This window comes from Antechinus flavipes, chromosome 2, assembly GCF_016432865.1.
Source record: "Antechinus flavipes isolate AdamAnt ecotype Samford, QLD, Australia chromosome 2, AdamAnt_v2, whole genome shotgun sequence".
Classification (NCBI taxonomy): Eukaryota; Metazoa; Chordata; class Mammalia; order Dasyuromorphia; family Dasyuridae; genus Antechinus; species Antechinus flavipes.
Genome location: NC_067399.1, coordinates 185,631,665 through 185,645,555, shown reverse-complemented (window position 1 = coordinate 185,645,555; position 13,891 = coordinate 185,631,665). Strand labels below are relative to the sequence as shown.

Genomic DNA, 13,891 nt, shown 5'->3' with positions numbered 1-13,891 from the left:
CAGGTTTTAAATCAGGAATTCATCTTCACAAGTTTAGATCTGCATCAGAACACTTTCTAGTTGTGTGACCCCAGAGTAAATCACTTAACTCTGTCTCAGCTCCTTATCTGGAAAATAAGCTGGTGAAAGAAATGGTTAACTACTTCAATAACTTTGCCAGGGAAACCCCAAATGGGTTCACAAAGAGTCATATGCAACCAAAATTATTGAATTATAACAATGAAAATTGTAACATCCAATGCAAAAGTTCATTGAATGAGAGTTAAGCCTCAAATTCACCTCCCTTCTTCCTCTCCTCTTTTTATAGGCAACTTTTCAAATTAATAGCAAAAACAAATCATATAGGTTTGTTTCCAAAAGTGAATGGATCATTGCTCTTAGTAGTTTCCTTATTGCCATGCATCATAGGGAAATAAGATTAGAGATAAGGGAGATGAATTGGAAAGCCCATGTGGTTATGAGCAATTAGCAGGTAATGCAACCTATGAGGGAATAGAATCAAACACATCAAATACATTTGACCTCATTCGACAAACTGACCACTGAAGACAAGAAAGACTGGGTAGTGGAGTCCCTCAGACTAATGGAACAGATTTTAATATGGGGAAGTATTTTTTTTTCAGGGAGGAGAAACCATATGAGCAAAAATAAAGAGATACAAAAATGCAAATGTTTAGGGTACCCTAATTATATGGAATTTTTTTGTTAGGATAGTTATAAACATGACAATGATTTCATATTACATATACAAGTTGCTTGTATGAGAGGAAAATCCTCCTGGACCTCTAGCATAATTTGATAGGAATTGGAGAAGTGGAAAAAACACAGAATTTGTTAAAATAGAATTTGGACAGGGAAAAATCCCCATGATACCTAAAATGATACTGATGTCAACCTTTGAAATTTTAACTTTAAGTGTAGAGAACCTGGACTTTAAATTCCAAGGGAATTTCATTAGTATTGATCAATTTGAGTAGAATATCTTTATGTGAAAATTTACTGAAGTTTAACTCTTTCCTTCTGGTTATAATCTTGTGATATTTCACTATAATTTGGCCACAAAAGCTGCCCATCAGACCTGATCATAATCATAGAAAATCTAAAAAAAATCCAAAAGATTTTGCTATTTAAATGCAAAGCTATAAGGACAATTGTCTGTGGTTTGTTCTTAGTCATTAACATGCAAGAGGATATTTTTACTATTTAAAATTAATAAGCTGCAAGCCACTTGATGGAAACTAAGCCCCAAAGGCAATGTCAGTCAGTTGAGTGAAATCCTTTTAAAAAGTATGGAGAAATGGACTATGCAAATTAGATATCTGATATTAAAGACACAATTTAAAATGGATCAATCCTCTGAGGCTATCATACTAAAGCAGTCACACAAGAAAAAGCTCCAACAAACTGAGTATTTACAATAAAATTATTTTTTTTGGTTGACTCAAAGTCACTTTGGATATCATTTCTGATGGCTGCTGATGTTGTAATAATAAAACTATTACAGTTCTCAGGTTGAGGCCTCAATTCATAGTTCTGGTTTTCAAAACATTGAAAATTATATATTCTTAAAAAAAACTCAGTGCCAATAATAAGCCATGATAAGCCAAGTCCTGTTTTACTTTGAACATTGGCTGCAAATTTTAATAGGGAAAAAAAAAAGTATTTTCCTTTAGTACAGATGAGGAACTTTCCATGAGCAGGAAAGAAAAATCCTCTCAGTGTCTCTCTGTGTCTTTCTATCTCTCCATCTCTCTCTCTCTCTCTCTCTCTCTCTCTCTCTCTCTCTCTCTCTCTCTCTCTCTCTGTCGATCTCTGTCTCTGTCTGTGTCATTGTGTCTCTCTGTCTCTGTCTCTCTGTCACTCTATATGTGTCTTTGTGTCTCTGTCTCTCTGTCTGTCTGTCTCTCTATATAATTTGGCATTGACAACTATCACAGAAACATGGCTCATTTGCAAATCATTACCAATGTATATTTTTTCATGTTTATCAGGTTTTCTTATGCTAAATCTATAGCAGGCATTAATAAATATATGCTGAATTGAATATCTCTATAATGTGGAATTCTATACTTATAATTTATAGTCAATTAGAAGACATTTATAAAAGTATGATATTCTCTGATAAATATCAGGCACTTAAGGGAAAGTTAGTTCATTATAAGAAATTTTGTAAACTTTAAGGTGTTTTTTTAAAAATACTCCCTCAATGCTTACTCTTCTAATTTCCATTTGTTCTAGCAGACTGGTTTTCTAGAAGACAATGATTGCTGCTCTTCTCAGGATTCTAGGGTAATCCTGAGGAACTGGGTCTATTTTTATAGCTCTTTTGATCACAAATCCTTTTCTGATCTTTAACCACTGAGTACCCACTATCTTGATCTAAATGGCTCTTAGAAAAGGATAATTTTCTGAGCTGGTATATTAAGATGTTTGTACAAAACATCATTATTTCAAAATGGCAGCATACCCATAAGTAAGTAGAATCCAGGGAGAAATGAGTTCAAATTCAAAGATCTCATGTTACCAGAGAGTCAATCATGGCTTCAGGTAATGGAAGTCCTTGTCTCTCATATTAAAACATTTAAGAAATTCCTTGAAGGATAACTCTTTTCTGGGTACTGAATGTTGGTGCCTCTGTAGAGTTCATAGCTCTAATTTCTTTAGTTCTGAAGAAGTCAGGCTCTCTGAAAGCTCCATTTTCTTGGTGTTTCAAGTTGGTCTTTTTTTTTTTTTTAAGCTCCTGAAAATACTGTTTGTTACCCATCCAGACCCTTGGATGACATTTCCCTACTCCCACCAATGGAGAGGATAGTCCCTCTAGCCTTATTACCCACTTCCCCTAATTACCCTTTGATTAAGGAGCAAAACTTTCTATTCAAAGAACTCAGAATCTCTTCGCTCACTCTTGGAATCCCTTATTTGGTATGCATAGGCCCAATTACGAATAGACCAATTGGTCTAATTCTTTCAGCTAATACCAATACATGGCCAGGTATCATCATTTCTTTTCATCCAATTGCTCAAAATACTTCACTTCTCCCAATTAAGGAATTGTTTGCATGGGAACACAAAGAAGCATTCTCACCAGTTAAATATATCAGGATGTAGAGTTTGTACTGGTGATTATTTTCCTGAGAATCATGTGAATTAGATGATTCTGTCCTACACTCTAAATGAATCATGTAAATCAGGTGTACATTGTTCATACACACATATCCATATAGATATGTATGTGTGTGTTTATATGTATATGCATATACACAGACACACATATATTTCCTCGCCATAGTGGTTAGGGTCATAGATCTGGAAGACACCTAAGAGACCATTTAATCCCACCTTCTCATTTTATTCTCATGAGGAAATTGAGCTTAAGTGACTTTTACCAAGTTTATACATTTCATTTCAGAGTATAGCAGTGGTGATATTTTCAATAGAAGGAAATGCCTGATTCCTATCCCCAAATCCTGATATATATATGTTAGAAGACATTTTACTTACTAGCCTCACAACTCTTGGAAGTTATTTACTACAAATAGCAATGGGAGCAGAGGTAACTGATTGAAAAAAAATTCTCTTTCTCCTATGTGACTTACTTTGGTCACTTCATATTTAAGAAAAAACCGACCTTATTGTATAAAGTACTGGATTTATAGTCAAGAAGACCTGCAGTCAAATTTTACTATTAGGTACTTCTTGGTTGTGTAACCCTAGCATTTAACTTCTCTAAAGTTGGGTTTCTTTAATTCTTTAATTAACTAAAATTTAATTTTAAGATAGAAATTTACCATACAGAGTTATTGTAAGTATAAAATGAAATAAAATGTATAAAGTGCTTTCTGAACCTGGTTTTATGTAAATGTTATTATTATTATTATTATTTTACACTGATGATGTTAGCTATCAAAATTATCTCTAGATTAACTCTTTAGTACTAATTTTAAAATATATATAATATATTATTGTTGGTGGAGTTGTAAGCTGATTCAGTCATTCTGGACAAGCATTTTGAAACTATGCTTAAAGGGCTATAAAACTGTATATTCTTTGAACCAGCAGTGTTACTACCGGGTCTGTTTCTAAAAAAGAAAATATAAGAGAGAAAAGGACCCTTGTACACATGTACAAAGAAATTTGCCGCAACTCTTTTTGTAGTGGAAAAGAATTGGAAATTGAGGGGATGCCCACCAATTGGGGAATGGCTAAATAAGTTATGGTATTTGAATGTAATGAAATATTATTATCCTATAAGAAATGATGAGTAGGCTGATTTCAGAAAAGCCAAGCAAGACTTATATGAACTGATGCTGAGGGAAGTGAGCAGAACCAGGAGAACATTGTGTATCTAGTAACAACAAAATTATATAATGTTCAACTATGAAAGATTTAGCTCTTCTTAGCATATAGTGATTCAAGACAATTCTGATAGACTTGGGATAGAAAATGTGATCTGTTTTCAGAGACCATGAAACTATGGGAGACTGAATATGAATTGAAACATTCTATTTGTGTCTTATTTTTTCTTTGCTTTTTCCCCCTCATTTTTCCCTTTTCTCTAATTTTTCTTTCACAACATGACCAATATGGAAATGTGTTTAAAATAATTGTACATGTATAACCTGTATCAGGTAGCTTACTATCAGAGAGAGGGGATACAAGAGAGAGAGGGAGAAACTATTTGGAACTCAAAATTTTACAAAAATGAATTGAAAACCATCTTCATATGTAATTGGAAAAATAAAATATTATTGAAATTTAAAATATATAATTCATCAAAAATAATCATAAGACTTAAAGTGAAAATGGATAGTACAGATCACTGTGTCCAAAGCTCTCATTTTATAGATAAAGAAATGAAAATCTAGAGATAAAAGTGATTGCCTCAGATTACACAGTAAATAGCAAAGTCAAGAATTGAACTTGAGTTCTCTAACCTAAAAGCCAATAATTTATGGTAAAATTTGCTGCTTCTCATAAATGTTAATTTAATATCAGCCAATTAAAGATTTATTAATAATAAAATGATACAATATTATAAAAAGATTAGTACAGTACTCAGCACATGTTGTAATATTAATGTTTAACTATTATTGTTGTTGTTATCAGCTACTGTGGAAAAGGTTTAAGCTTAGGAATAAAAGATGCAATGGGAGTAAAAAAAATATGTCTTACCCTCAACTTCTGATGTAGAGAGGAAATTATACACACTTATAAAATACACAATCTATATGTGTATGTGTATATATATATGTATATATATATATATATATATACACACACACACATTAGATATGCATGTAGTATGCATGCACAGTATTTATACATATGCTTATATATCTACATCTATATACATATATGATGGTATAAAGCAATGTTGGAGGCAGCTGGTGGCTCAATGCTTTGGAGTCAGGAAGAACTGAATTCAAATTTGCCCACTTACTCAGACACTTATTAGTTGTATGATTGGTAAGTCATTAACTTCTCTTTGTCTTAATTCACTGGAGAAGCAAATGTCAAACCATTTCCATGGGCAATAGTGATGTGCTATGGTACACAGGATCACAGTGTTGGATACGACTGAATGACTGAACTACACAAGTTGATGTATGACTCAATGGAATATGAAGTTTGAGGAACTATGAATTCATTAAAGAGACATATCACTGTGTTCAGCAGTGGTCAAAGAAGATTTCATTGAAGATGGAAATGGAGAAGAGTGGTAATATTCCAGGACAAGTATGTTAATGCAGTCAGCTAAGTGTTTGAGGATACTCTTGGACTGTCCAGTCTGACAGACCCTTATGTTTTTTCAAAGGTGAAAAATGAAAACAAAATCAGCAAATTAGGTTAGGAGGGCCTGGAATCCTACATTACAAATATATATATTTCCAGCAATCATTTACCTCTCCAAAGATACTGAGTCATTCTAGAAATAGGAAAAATACATTAATACTGAAATTGCAGAATAAAGGTAATACATGTGAGAGATCTATTTAATAGACCAAAAAAAAAAAAAAAAAGAAAGAAAACCCAACAACAGTCCAAACTCTCAAGGAACATACATTTTTGCTGCATATATTCACATATGTTTGTGTATTTGGTGTGTGTGTGTGTGTGTGTGTGTGTGTGTGTGTGTGTGTGTTTAAACAATGAGATATGGAAATATGGTATAATTTTTTTTTGATTTTTTAATTTTAGATTCTCTATTTAATCTGTATCAGGAATTCTCCTTAGCATCCATTCCCAGTATATCTTGTCAGCTCATTTGTAACTTCTAGCCTTGGAGAATTGCTTCGGGGCACCAAAAGCTTATATGATCATAGGTCAAAAGCAGCTTTTGAACCCAAATCTCCCTGCCTCTTTTGATTCCTTACATTACATTTCCTCTCAAAGCACAGTATGATACCATAAATATAAGGTACACACTAAAAGAATTCTTGACTTCTTTTCTTTAAAGTGATATTATTTCTCTATTATGAAAGTGCTTTTATTTTTGGCTATATGACATTGTGGTTCTAATGATGCTATTATTTGTTTAAAATGCTATCTTATGGTAGTTCTACTTGCAAGTGATTCTCTGTAACTTTTTGAGTATCTTTCCCATAGTGTTTTTCTTTAACCTAGCAATGATTCTATGGGTATATTGATAAGCCTATAAGTTATGTTTTTGTTATATTGTGTTACGTATTTGTTAGAATATTAGTAAAGAAAATTACTTGAAGTTTTAAATATGGAAATATATTTAATTTTAGAAAAAGAAAAAATGCAAAAGTAAGCCTTTTTAAATTTAAAATATTAATTTAATAGACTTAACAGTTTGCTGCTTAAGTGTTTTTTGTTTTGTTTTGTTTTGTTTTTTTGGTTTGGGGGAATTTGAAAACTGGGAGCCAATATCAAACTGAAGTCTAAATGCTTTTCCAGGTGTATTGCTGAAAGAATCTAAGTGGACAAAAATGTTCTTTGGAGAAGGACAAGCGTCACTGTCATTTGGCCACCTGAATAAGGATGATGAAGGCCTTTATACTTTAAGGATCATTTCAAGAGGAGGCGTGACTGATCATAGTGCTTTTATGTTTGTAAAAGGTATTAATTTTGTTGTCTTACTTTCATCTTCATTTTATGGATCTGTACTTACAAGAGTTTCTTAACTTTTTTCTGTTATGGACTATATATAAATGTATATTTACATATATATAAAATATTCACATGTATATATATAAATATATATATATAAATAAAATAAATAATTATATATATATAAAGTATATGTAAGTGTAAATGTATATGTAAGTATAAATCCATGTAAGTGATTTCATACACACACACACACACACACACACACACACACACGAAATTACTTACACGGAAATACACTTGTTATAACATTAGAAAAGTTCATAGGCTCCAGGTTAAAGGACATTTCTTCCTTTGCACTTTCTCATCTTGATGGATTCATATTTATCTTTTTTTTTGATCTCCCATGAGGCATTTGTCCACTAACTGCAGCAGGCCCCTGATTCTTTTAATGTTTCTTGGGTATTGGCACATCATTGTGCCTTATTCCCTTATTCATTTAGGCGAAGAAAATAATGGTGCTAACCAAAAAGGATCAACTGACAACTGGAAGTAAAAAGACAATTTTGGATAAAGATAGCAGTAGACCCAAATCATGAGATGTTCACTATTGTTTTTATACTTTAGGGACTGGACCTAATGGTCACAGTATTAAATAACACAGTAAATGATATTCTAACCTGGTAGTTCTACTTGCCAAAAAGCTACTTGGGAACAAAAAGCTACAAGAGATATATTTGTCACATTCTGCCATAAGTAGATTACTTTACAAAAACAATGATTAACCATAATAGCATATTGTAGAGAATTAGGATGTTTTGAAGTAAGTAACATTAATCACAGGGTACATGCATATTGAAGATCTGTCTGAATGCTTCCTACTTTCTTTCTTGATGCATTTATTTTTGCATACTCTACATTTTCCCTTTGAATCTCTTTCCCTTCCCTTGCCCTCCCAAAGCAAACGAACAAGACCAATCAGCAATTTAAAAGTATCTGCTGTTATATGCAATATTCTATTCCTCAACAAAAGTATATGAAAGTATTGCATAAGTTACTTTCTTATAAATCATTGGGAAAATATAGTCAACAAGAGAAGAATATTCAGATAGTCATTAGTATAGTTTTCAAATACAGAATTTTCCCCAAATCCCATAATTTTAGAATTTTCCAATAACATGTATATTATAAGAAATTTTACAAAAAGTTGCTGGGGTACTTACTGATTTGCCCAGGGTCATCCAGACAGGGAGGTTTGCACTCAAGTTTTTCTGACTCCAAGACATAGCTAAAATCCATTAATCTGTGATCTCTCATCATTGTTATTATGCCTTTCTTATTTAAATTGGGAAGGTCTTCAATATTTCTTTCAAATTCCTTCCTATTACAATTCTGGCTGAATATAAAGAAACAACGTGTTTATGTCATACTTATAATATGCTAGGCACTGTGCTGGATTGGAGATTCAAATAGTTCATTTTACAAGGACCTGTATTGGTCAAAGCATTAGGTACACAGAAATAAGTAAAAGGTAGATTGAAAAGGCTAGAGCTTTAAAAAATGGAGTGTAGAACAAACATGGGATAGAAAGTAACATCTGAGCTGAGGTTTGAAGGCAGTTAAGGATTCAAAATACTTAGGAGAGAAGAATTCTAGGCAAGTGGGAGAGTCTGGCTAAGACATGGAGAAAAGAAATGGAATGTCCATTTACGGAATAGCTAGCCAGCATACAGTTATCTTTAGGACAGAAAATGGGTAAAAGGGATAAGACAAAGTATGCTAAAATATATATGATGAGAAAAAAACTATATACTAATGAGGTCACAATAATATTCCATATTAGGAATGTATCTCAAATATCTCCACCTCTCTGTGTCCCCTATTGCCTTTTATTTTACACATAAGGAAACTTACCGAGAGGTAAAAGGACTGATATAGCTTGAATGGTTCTGATGGTTTTTATTCTATTGTTCTTTTCACCATGTTACATTCTCTATTCCCTTGTTCAGTTGAGATGCAGTTGTGTCTGCAGACACACATAGTAATATTTGTACAATTTCTCTTGTCTTATTACTTCCCTTGCTCTTTGGAAAGAGAGAATAGGAGGATGAGACTTGAGAAAGACAATGTCATAGCAGCCTCAAATTCATTTGGAAGAGTGGGCTTTCAGTAAATTGTTGGGTTTATATAATCAGGAGAATTCAGCCTCATATCTTTTTATAAGGTTCCTTGAACACATCGAACTGCCTGATGGATATTTAGGGTTTTTTTCCTTTAGAGTAACTGTTAAGTAAGGGAAGAAAAAAGGGGCTAGGATCTTAATAAGCCTTTCTTTACAATAAACTCTTATGAGGTTGATGATGACATTGCTGCTACAACTGCTACTAGTTGGCTAGCATTTATATAGTGTTGTAAGGTGTCCAAAGTGCTTTTTATATATCTCCTTTGATTCTCTGAACATCTCTGGGAGGAAGGTGCTCTTATTATCTTCATTTTATAAGAGGAAACTAAAGCAGACAGAAGTTGTCACTTGCTCACTGTTATATGACTAATAAATATCTGAGAATTGATTTTACCTCTGATCTTCCTAAACTTCTGAGACTTTTTTCACTTCTTGTATTCTAGCCATTGTGCCTCCTTGCTATCCCCATAGGGTCTTCCTCAATGTGCAACAACAACAACAGGAATATTAGGTCATTTTACCTTTTATATGAACATCCAGAACATAGCATAAAGGAAGAAACTCATTAGCAATAAATGACTTTGGTTTGAACAAAACAAGAGAAAATAAACTCGTAACGTCAGTGTTGGGCAATTTTACTGACTGGCTAGGTAGACATTAAATTGAACCTTCTATTTTGTGTACATAGCTGATGGCAAGACTCCCTCCTACCTCCGACCCATAAAATGTAATCAATGTGACATAGTTTAAATTGCCTTGCTTATTCAGCACCATCAAGAAGAAGAAAATAATGCAAATATGGGGGAGTAGAACTATTCAGATTATTTTTTTGCTGTATATTTTAAATGAAAGAGCAAATAGCTGGCTCAACACTAAGATATTTTAAGCTTTTAATCTGCTGAAGGGAATAGTACAAGAAACTGTATAATGTTTACATGGTTAAGTATGCATAATATAACCATAGATATAAGTGTAAAAATACACATTTTAGACTAGGCCAAGTATGCATGTTTCAGTGAATTAATGCACTGAAGTATATCTTTTGACTTTCAGCACAGTTGGACTTAAAATTTAAAATGAATAAAATGAAAGAAAGAGAATCCTAATGAGGGAGGAAGTAGAAAAGTGAAATTAGCCCAAACACTGATCAGCTTTCCATAAAACATGATCAAACTCAGAATGGTTTAGAGATATTGAAAAAGAAAAGTATCTGAATAGATGTTTATTGTGTGTGCTTTGACTTGGCAAACAATAGCACAACAGCAAAACAAAACAAAAACAACAACAAAACTTAATTCTCTTCACTGCAATTTTATTCTAACTGGAAACAGAAGAAATGGAAATATTACATTTTATGCTTGTGTGATTTTCCATTTTACTTTTTGGATCAAATGATGAGTGGTCATGGAATTGGGAGTTTGTGGAAGAAAGTACAGACAGTGTGAGCTTTATCAACTGAAGATCTGAAATAAAGACTTCCAAGTTTTCTTATGAAAGTTTCAAGTTGGTAACTAGGATTTGCAATTATTTTTATCTATCACTTATGATAAGAGTTCAATTTTTTACCAAATATAGTGACAGCAACATAGGTATGGAAATGAATTTGCTTAAGAGGTAACATTAGAAAATGTGCAGAGTAATTTTCCCCTTCAAAAATCTTATATGAAATTCTCAAATAAATGCTATGTATTTGTGAGTTATAAATCACAGGCCATTATATTAAAGCAACAGAATTATTGTTCCAAGCTTAGTGATTTGTGGTTATTCTAAGACTATGACTATTAAATTAATTACACTCTGGAAGATAGCATTGTAAGTGGGTTATGCAATTAACCTTTTGACATGACCAGAAATATACTTATTTACTATCTATTCCAGATGCTGATGCATTAGTTATTGGGGCCCCAGGAGCCCCCATGGATGTACAGTGTCATGATGCCAATAGAGATTATGTTATTGTGACATGGAAACCACCAAATACTGCTAGTGAGAGTCCAGTCATTGGCTATTTTGTTGACAGGTGAGTAGACATCAAATTTTCTTGAGACTAAAATGATATCCAAAATTTTATCAATAATCTTCTGAAAATCACATTAGAATATTACATCCCATATTAATTTTATTTTGCCACTTCGTTTGAATGTATGGTACCCCATGGTTTGGTGTTTGTTTTTTTCCAGTAGAGAACAATCTTAATGACTTAACTTGTTCAATAAATTGCATCAACACGGTCACACTGTTTGTGTATGTAGTAATAATGTCTGAGGAAGCCAGAGAATGTCTCATTTTAACCTTTCCCACTCACAAACATACCTCTTTGATTCCTCCAAAATCTCCCTAATAAAGCTTCATATATTTATGTATAGTGAAAATTTAATCCTTTTTTGAAGCAACATGGAGTTAACCTAGGAATTTCAAAGAATATTCCATCAGAGCATACGTAGTTCGAATGTGGATCTAGTGATGAAAAGTATTTCTGTTTTACAAAAACCAAACTAGATAACTGCTTATGACTTTGGATACAATGTTTGTGCTTGTGCATGTGCTCTCATATGTGTGTGTGTGTGTGTGTGTGTGTGTGTGTGTGTGTGTATGCTTGTGTGTGTGTTTGATCAAAACTGCTGAAGAGTACTTTGGACTAAATTATAGAAAGTTTGCTATCTGCATTTGAAGAGGGAACAAGGACTGATGAAATTATGAATCTCTAAAATATTAAAATATCTCTTATAGACAGAAAGGAAGAGCTGCTTTTAAGGACTTGTTATTTAACTGTCTTTTCTTGAACTTTCAAAATTCAGGCATAATTATGCGATACCTGATTAATGTGTTTACAAGTTTAGCTTATGTTTCTCAATTATTTTCTTGCTATGTTGAATGATTTCAATGTTTTTTAAGAGCTTTAACATGGACTTTATACAAATATTAAACTAATCATTTAGTTTTAGAAAAATTAGTAACTTTTGGTTAGTTTTCATAGGCAGAATGGTGTCATGAAAAGAGGATCTGGCTAGGAGTTACTTAATAAGCATTTATTAAATATCTTTTATGTCCCAGGCATTGCATTAAGCACTGGAGATACAAAAAATAGACAAGAGATAGTTCCTGTCCTCAAGGACCTTATAATCAAGTGGGAGAGACAACATGCAAACAACTCTTTACAAAGCAAGCTACATACAGAATAAATGGGAAATAATGGAGAATAATACTTGAATTAAAAGGGATTGAAGAAGATTTATTGTAGAAAATGGGAGTTTATTTGGGACTTTAAGGAAACCTGGAAATCCAAGAGGCAGAGAGGCTGGAGAACAATTTAAGTATGGAGGATGGCCAGAGAAAAGGCACAAAGCTGAGAGATGGAGTATCTTGTTTAAGAAACAGCAAGTAGGATAGTGCCACTGACTCAAAGAGTATGTAGAGTAATATGATTTAAGGAGCATCACGTTCTACATCAAGACTTTCCTGATCTTAATTGTTCTTATTTTCCCCCACAATTACTTTCATTGATTTCTGTATAACTTAAATAGTTATGTGTCTCTCCAAAAAAGTATGAGCTCCTAAAAAGTACATTGGCACAATGGACAGAGTGTGGATGTGGAGTCAGAGAATGAATTTAAGTTAAGCTTCAAATACTTTCTAACTATGTGACTCTGGGCAACTTGTTTAATCTCTTTCATTGCTCAAATGATGAGTGTGGATAATAATAGCAGCTATGATACAAAATTTTTGTGCTGTTGTGATTAAAATGATCAAATTTTATAATATAAAACTTTCTGCAAACCTTAAAGCATTGTATAAATATTAGCTAAGTTGAAGACAGATACACTGCAGTTTACATGTGCAATCCTGTCTATTTTCAACTTCATGGAACGAGATGCCCTACCTAGGGTATACTCATCACTACTAAACTTACCATCATGTTGCTAACTTAATCCTTAATTGCTTTCTCCTTCCTTAGCTTCCTCTCTTTTGAAAGGCAGAGTATTAAACTGCCCCCAATGCTTTCTTTTACCGAGGGAATAAGTTAGACTTAGCTTAGTCCATTTCACATTTGCTTCCCTACATGGTTGCATGTACTATGGAATCCAAGTACACCCTACTATCTGATTGTACTCCTCATTTTTTTCCTGTTTCCCTTTTGTGTATTGTCTTGCTTTTTAGATGATAAACAGATTGAAGCCAGAGACTTCAAAAATATTGTATTTCCAGGGCTTAGCACAGCATTTGGAACATACTGGATGTGGATACTGTTGTATTTTTGTCTTTATGTCAGTGTTTTGTCTGGTGCTTATTAGGTACTTAAAAAGTGTCTATTGGTAGCTGGAATATTTGATTCTGAATTCAAATATATCCCTGTTCTGTAAATTGGGCGTTTTTTAGAAAATGAATGAATTTTCCTAAAATTGATAGAGCACAAGGACAAAAACTTATAAAATAGTTGCTGATAACCCTTTCGCTTCAGTTTTTCAGTTTCTGATGGACATGCTAATTTTGTTAAACATTACAGTGTAATACTTGTCAAAGGCTTGGTAATTTATATTTCAGGAACACTCTGAAAAGCTAGGAGTTATTGTTATACAAAGGAGCTGCTGTTATGATTTTGAATTCTAGTAAGAATTAATATTAATTAAGCAACAA

At 32.9% G+C, this 13,891-nt stretch overlaps 1 protein-coding gene across 1 annotated transcript in view; it reads left to right on the top strand.

The window, feature by feature from the left end:
* The window catches only part of MYOM2 (myomesin 2), a 150,995-nt gene that overhangs the window by 51,949 nt on the left and 85,155 nt on the right, over positions 1-13,891 (top strand). The window contains exons 10-11 of the mRNA XM_051975997.1: positions 6,922-7,083; positions 11,135-11,276. Coding sequence (XP_051831957.1) covers positions 6,922-7,083; positions 11,135-11,276 — 304 coding nt within the window. The remainder of the gene's footprint in view (positions 1-6,921; positions 7,084-11,134; positions 11,277-13,891) is intronic.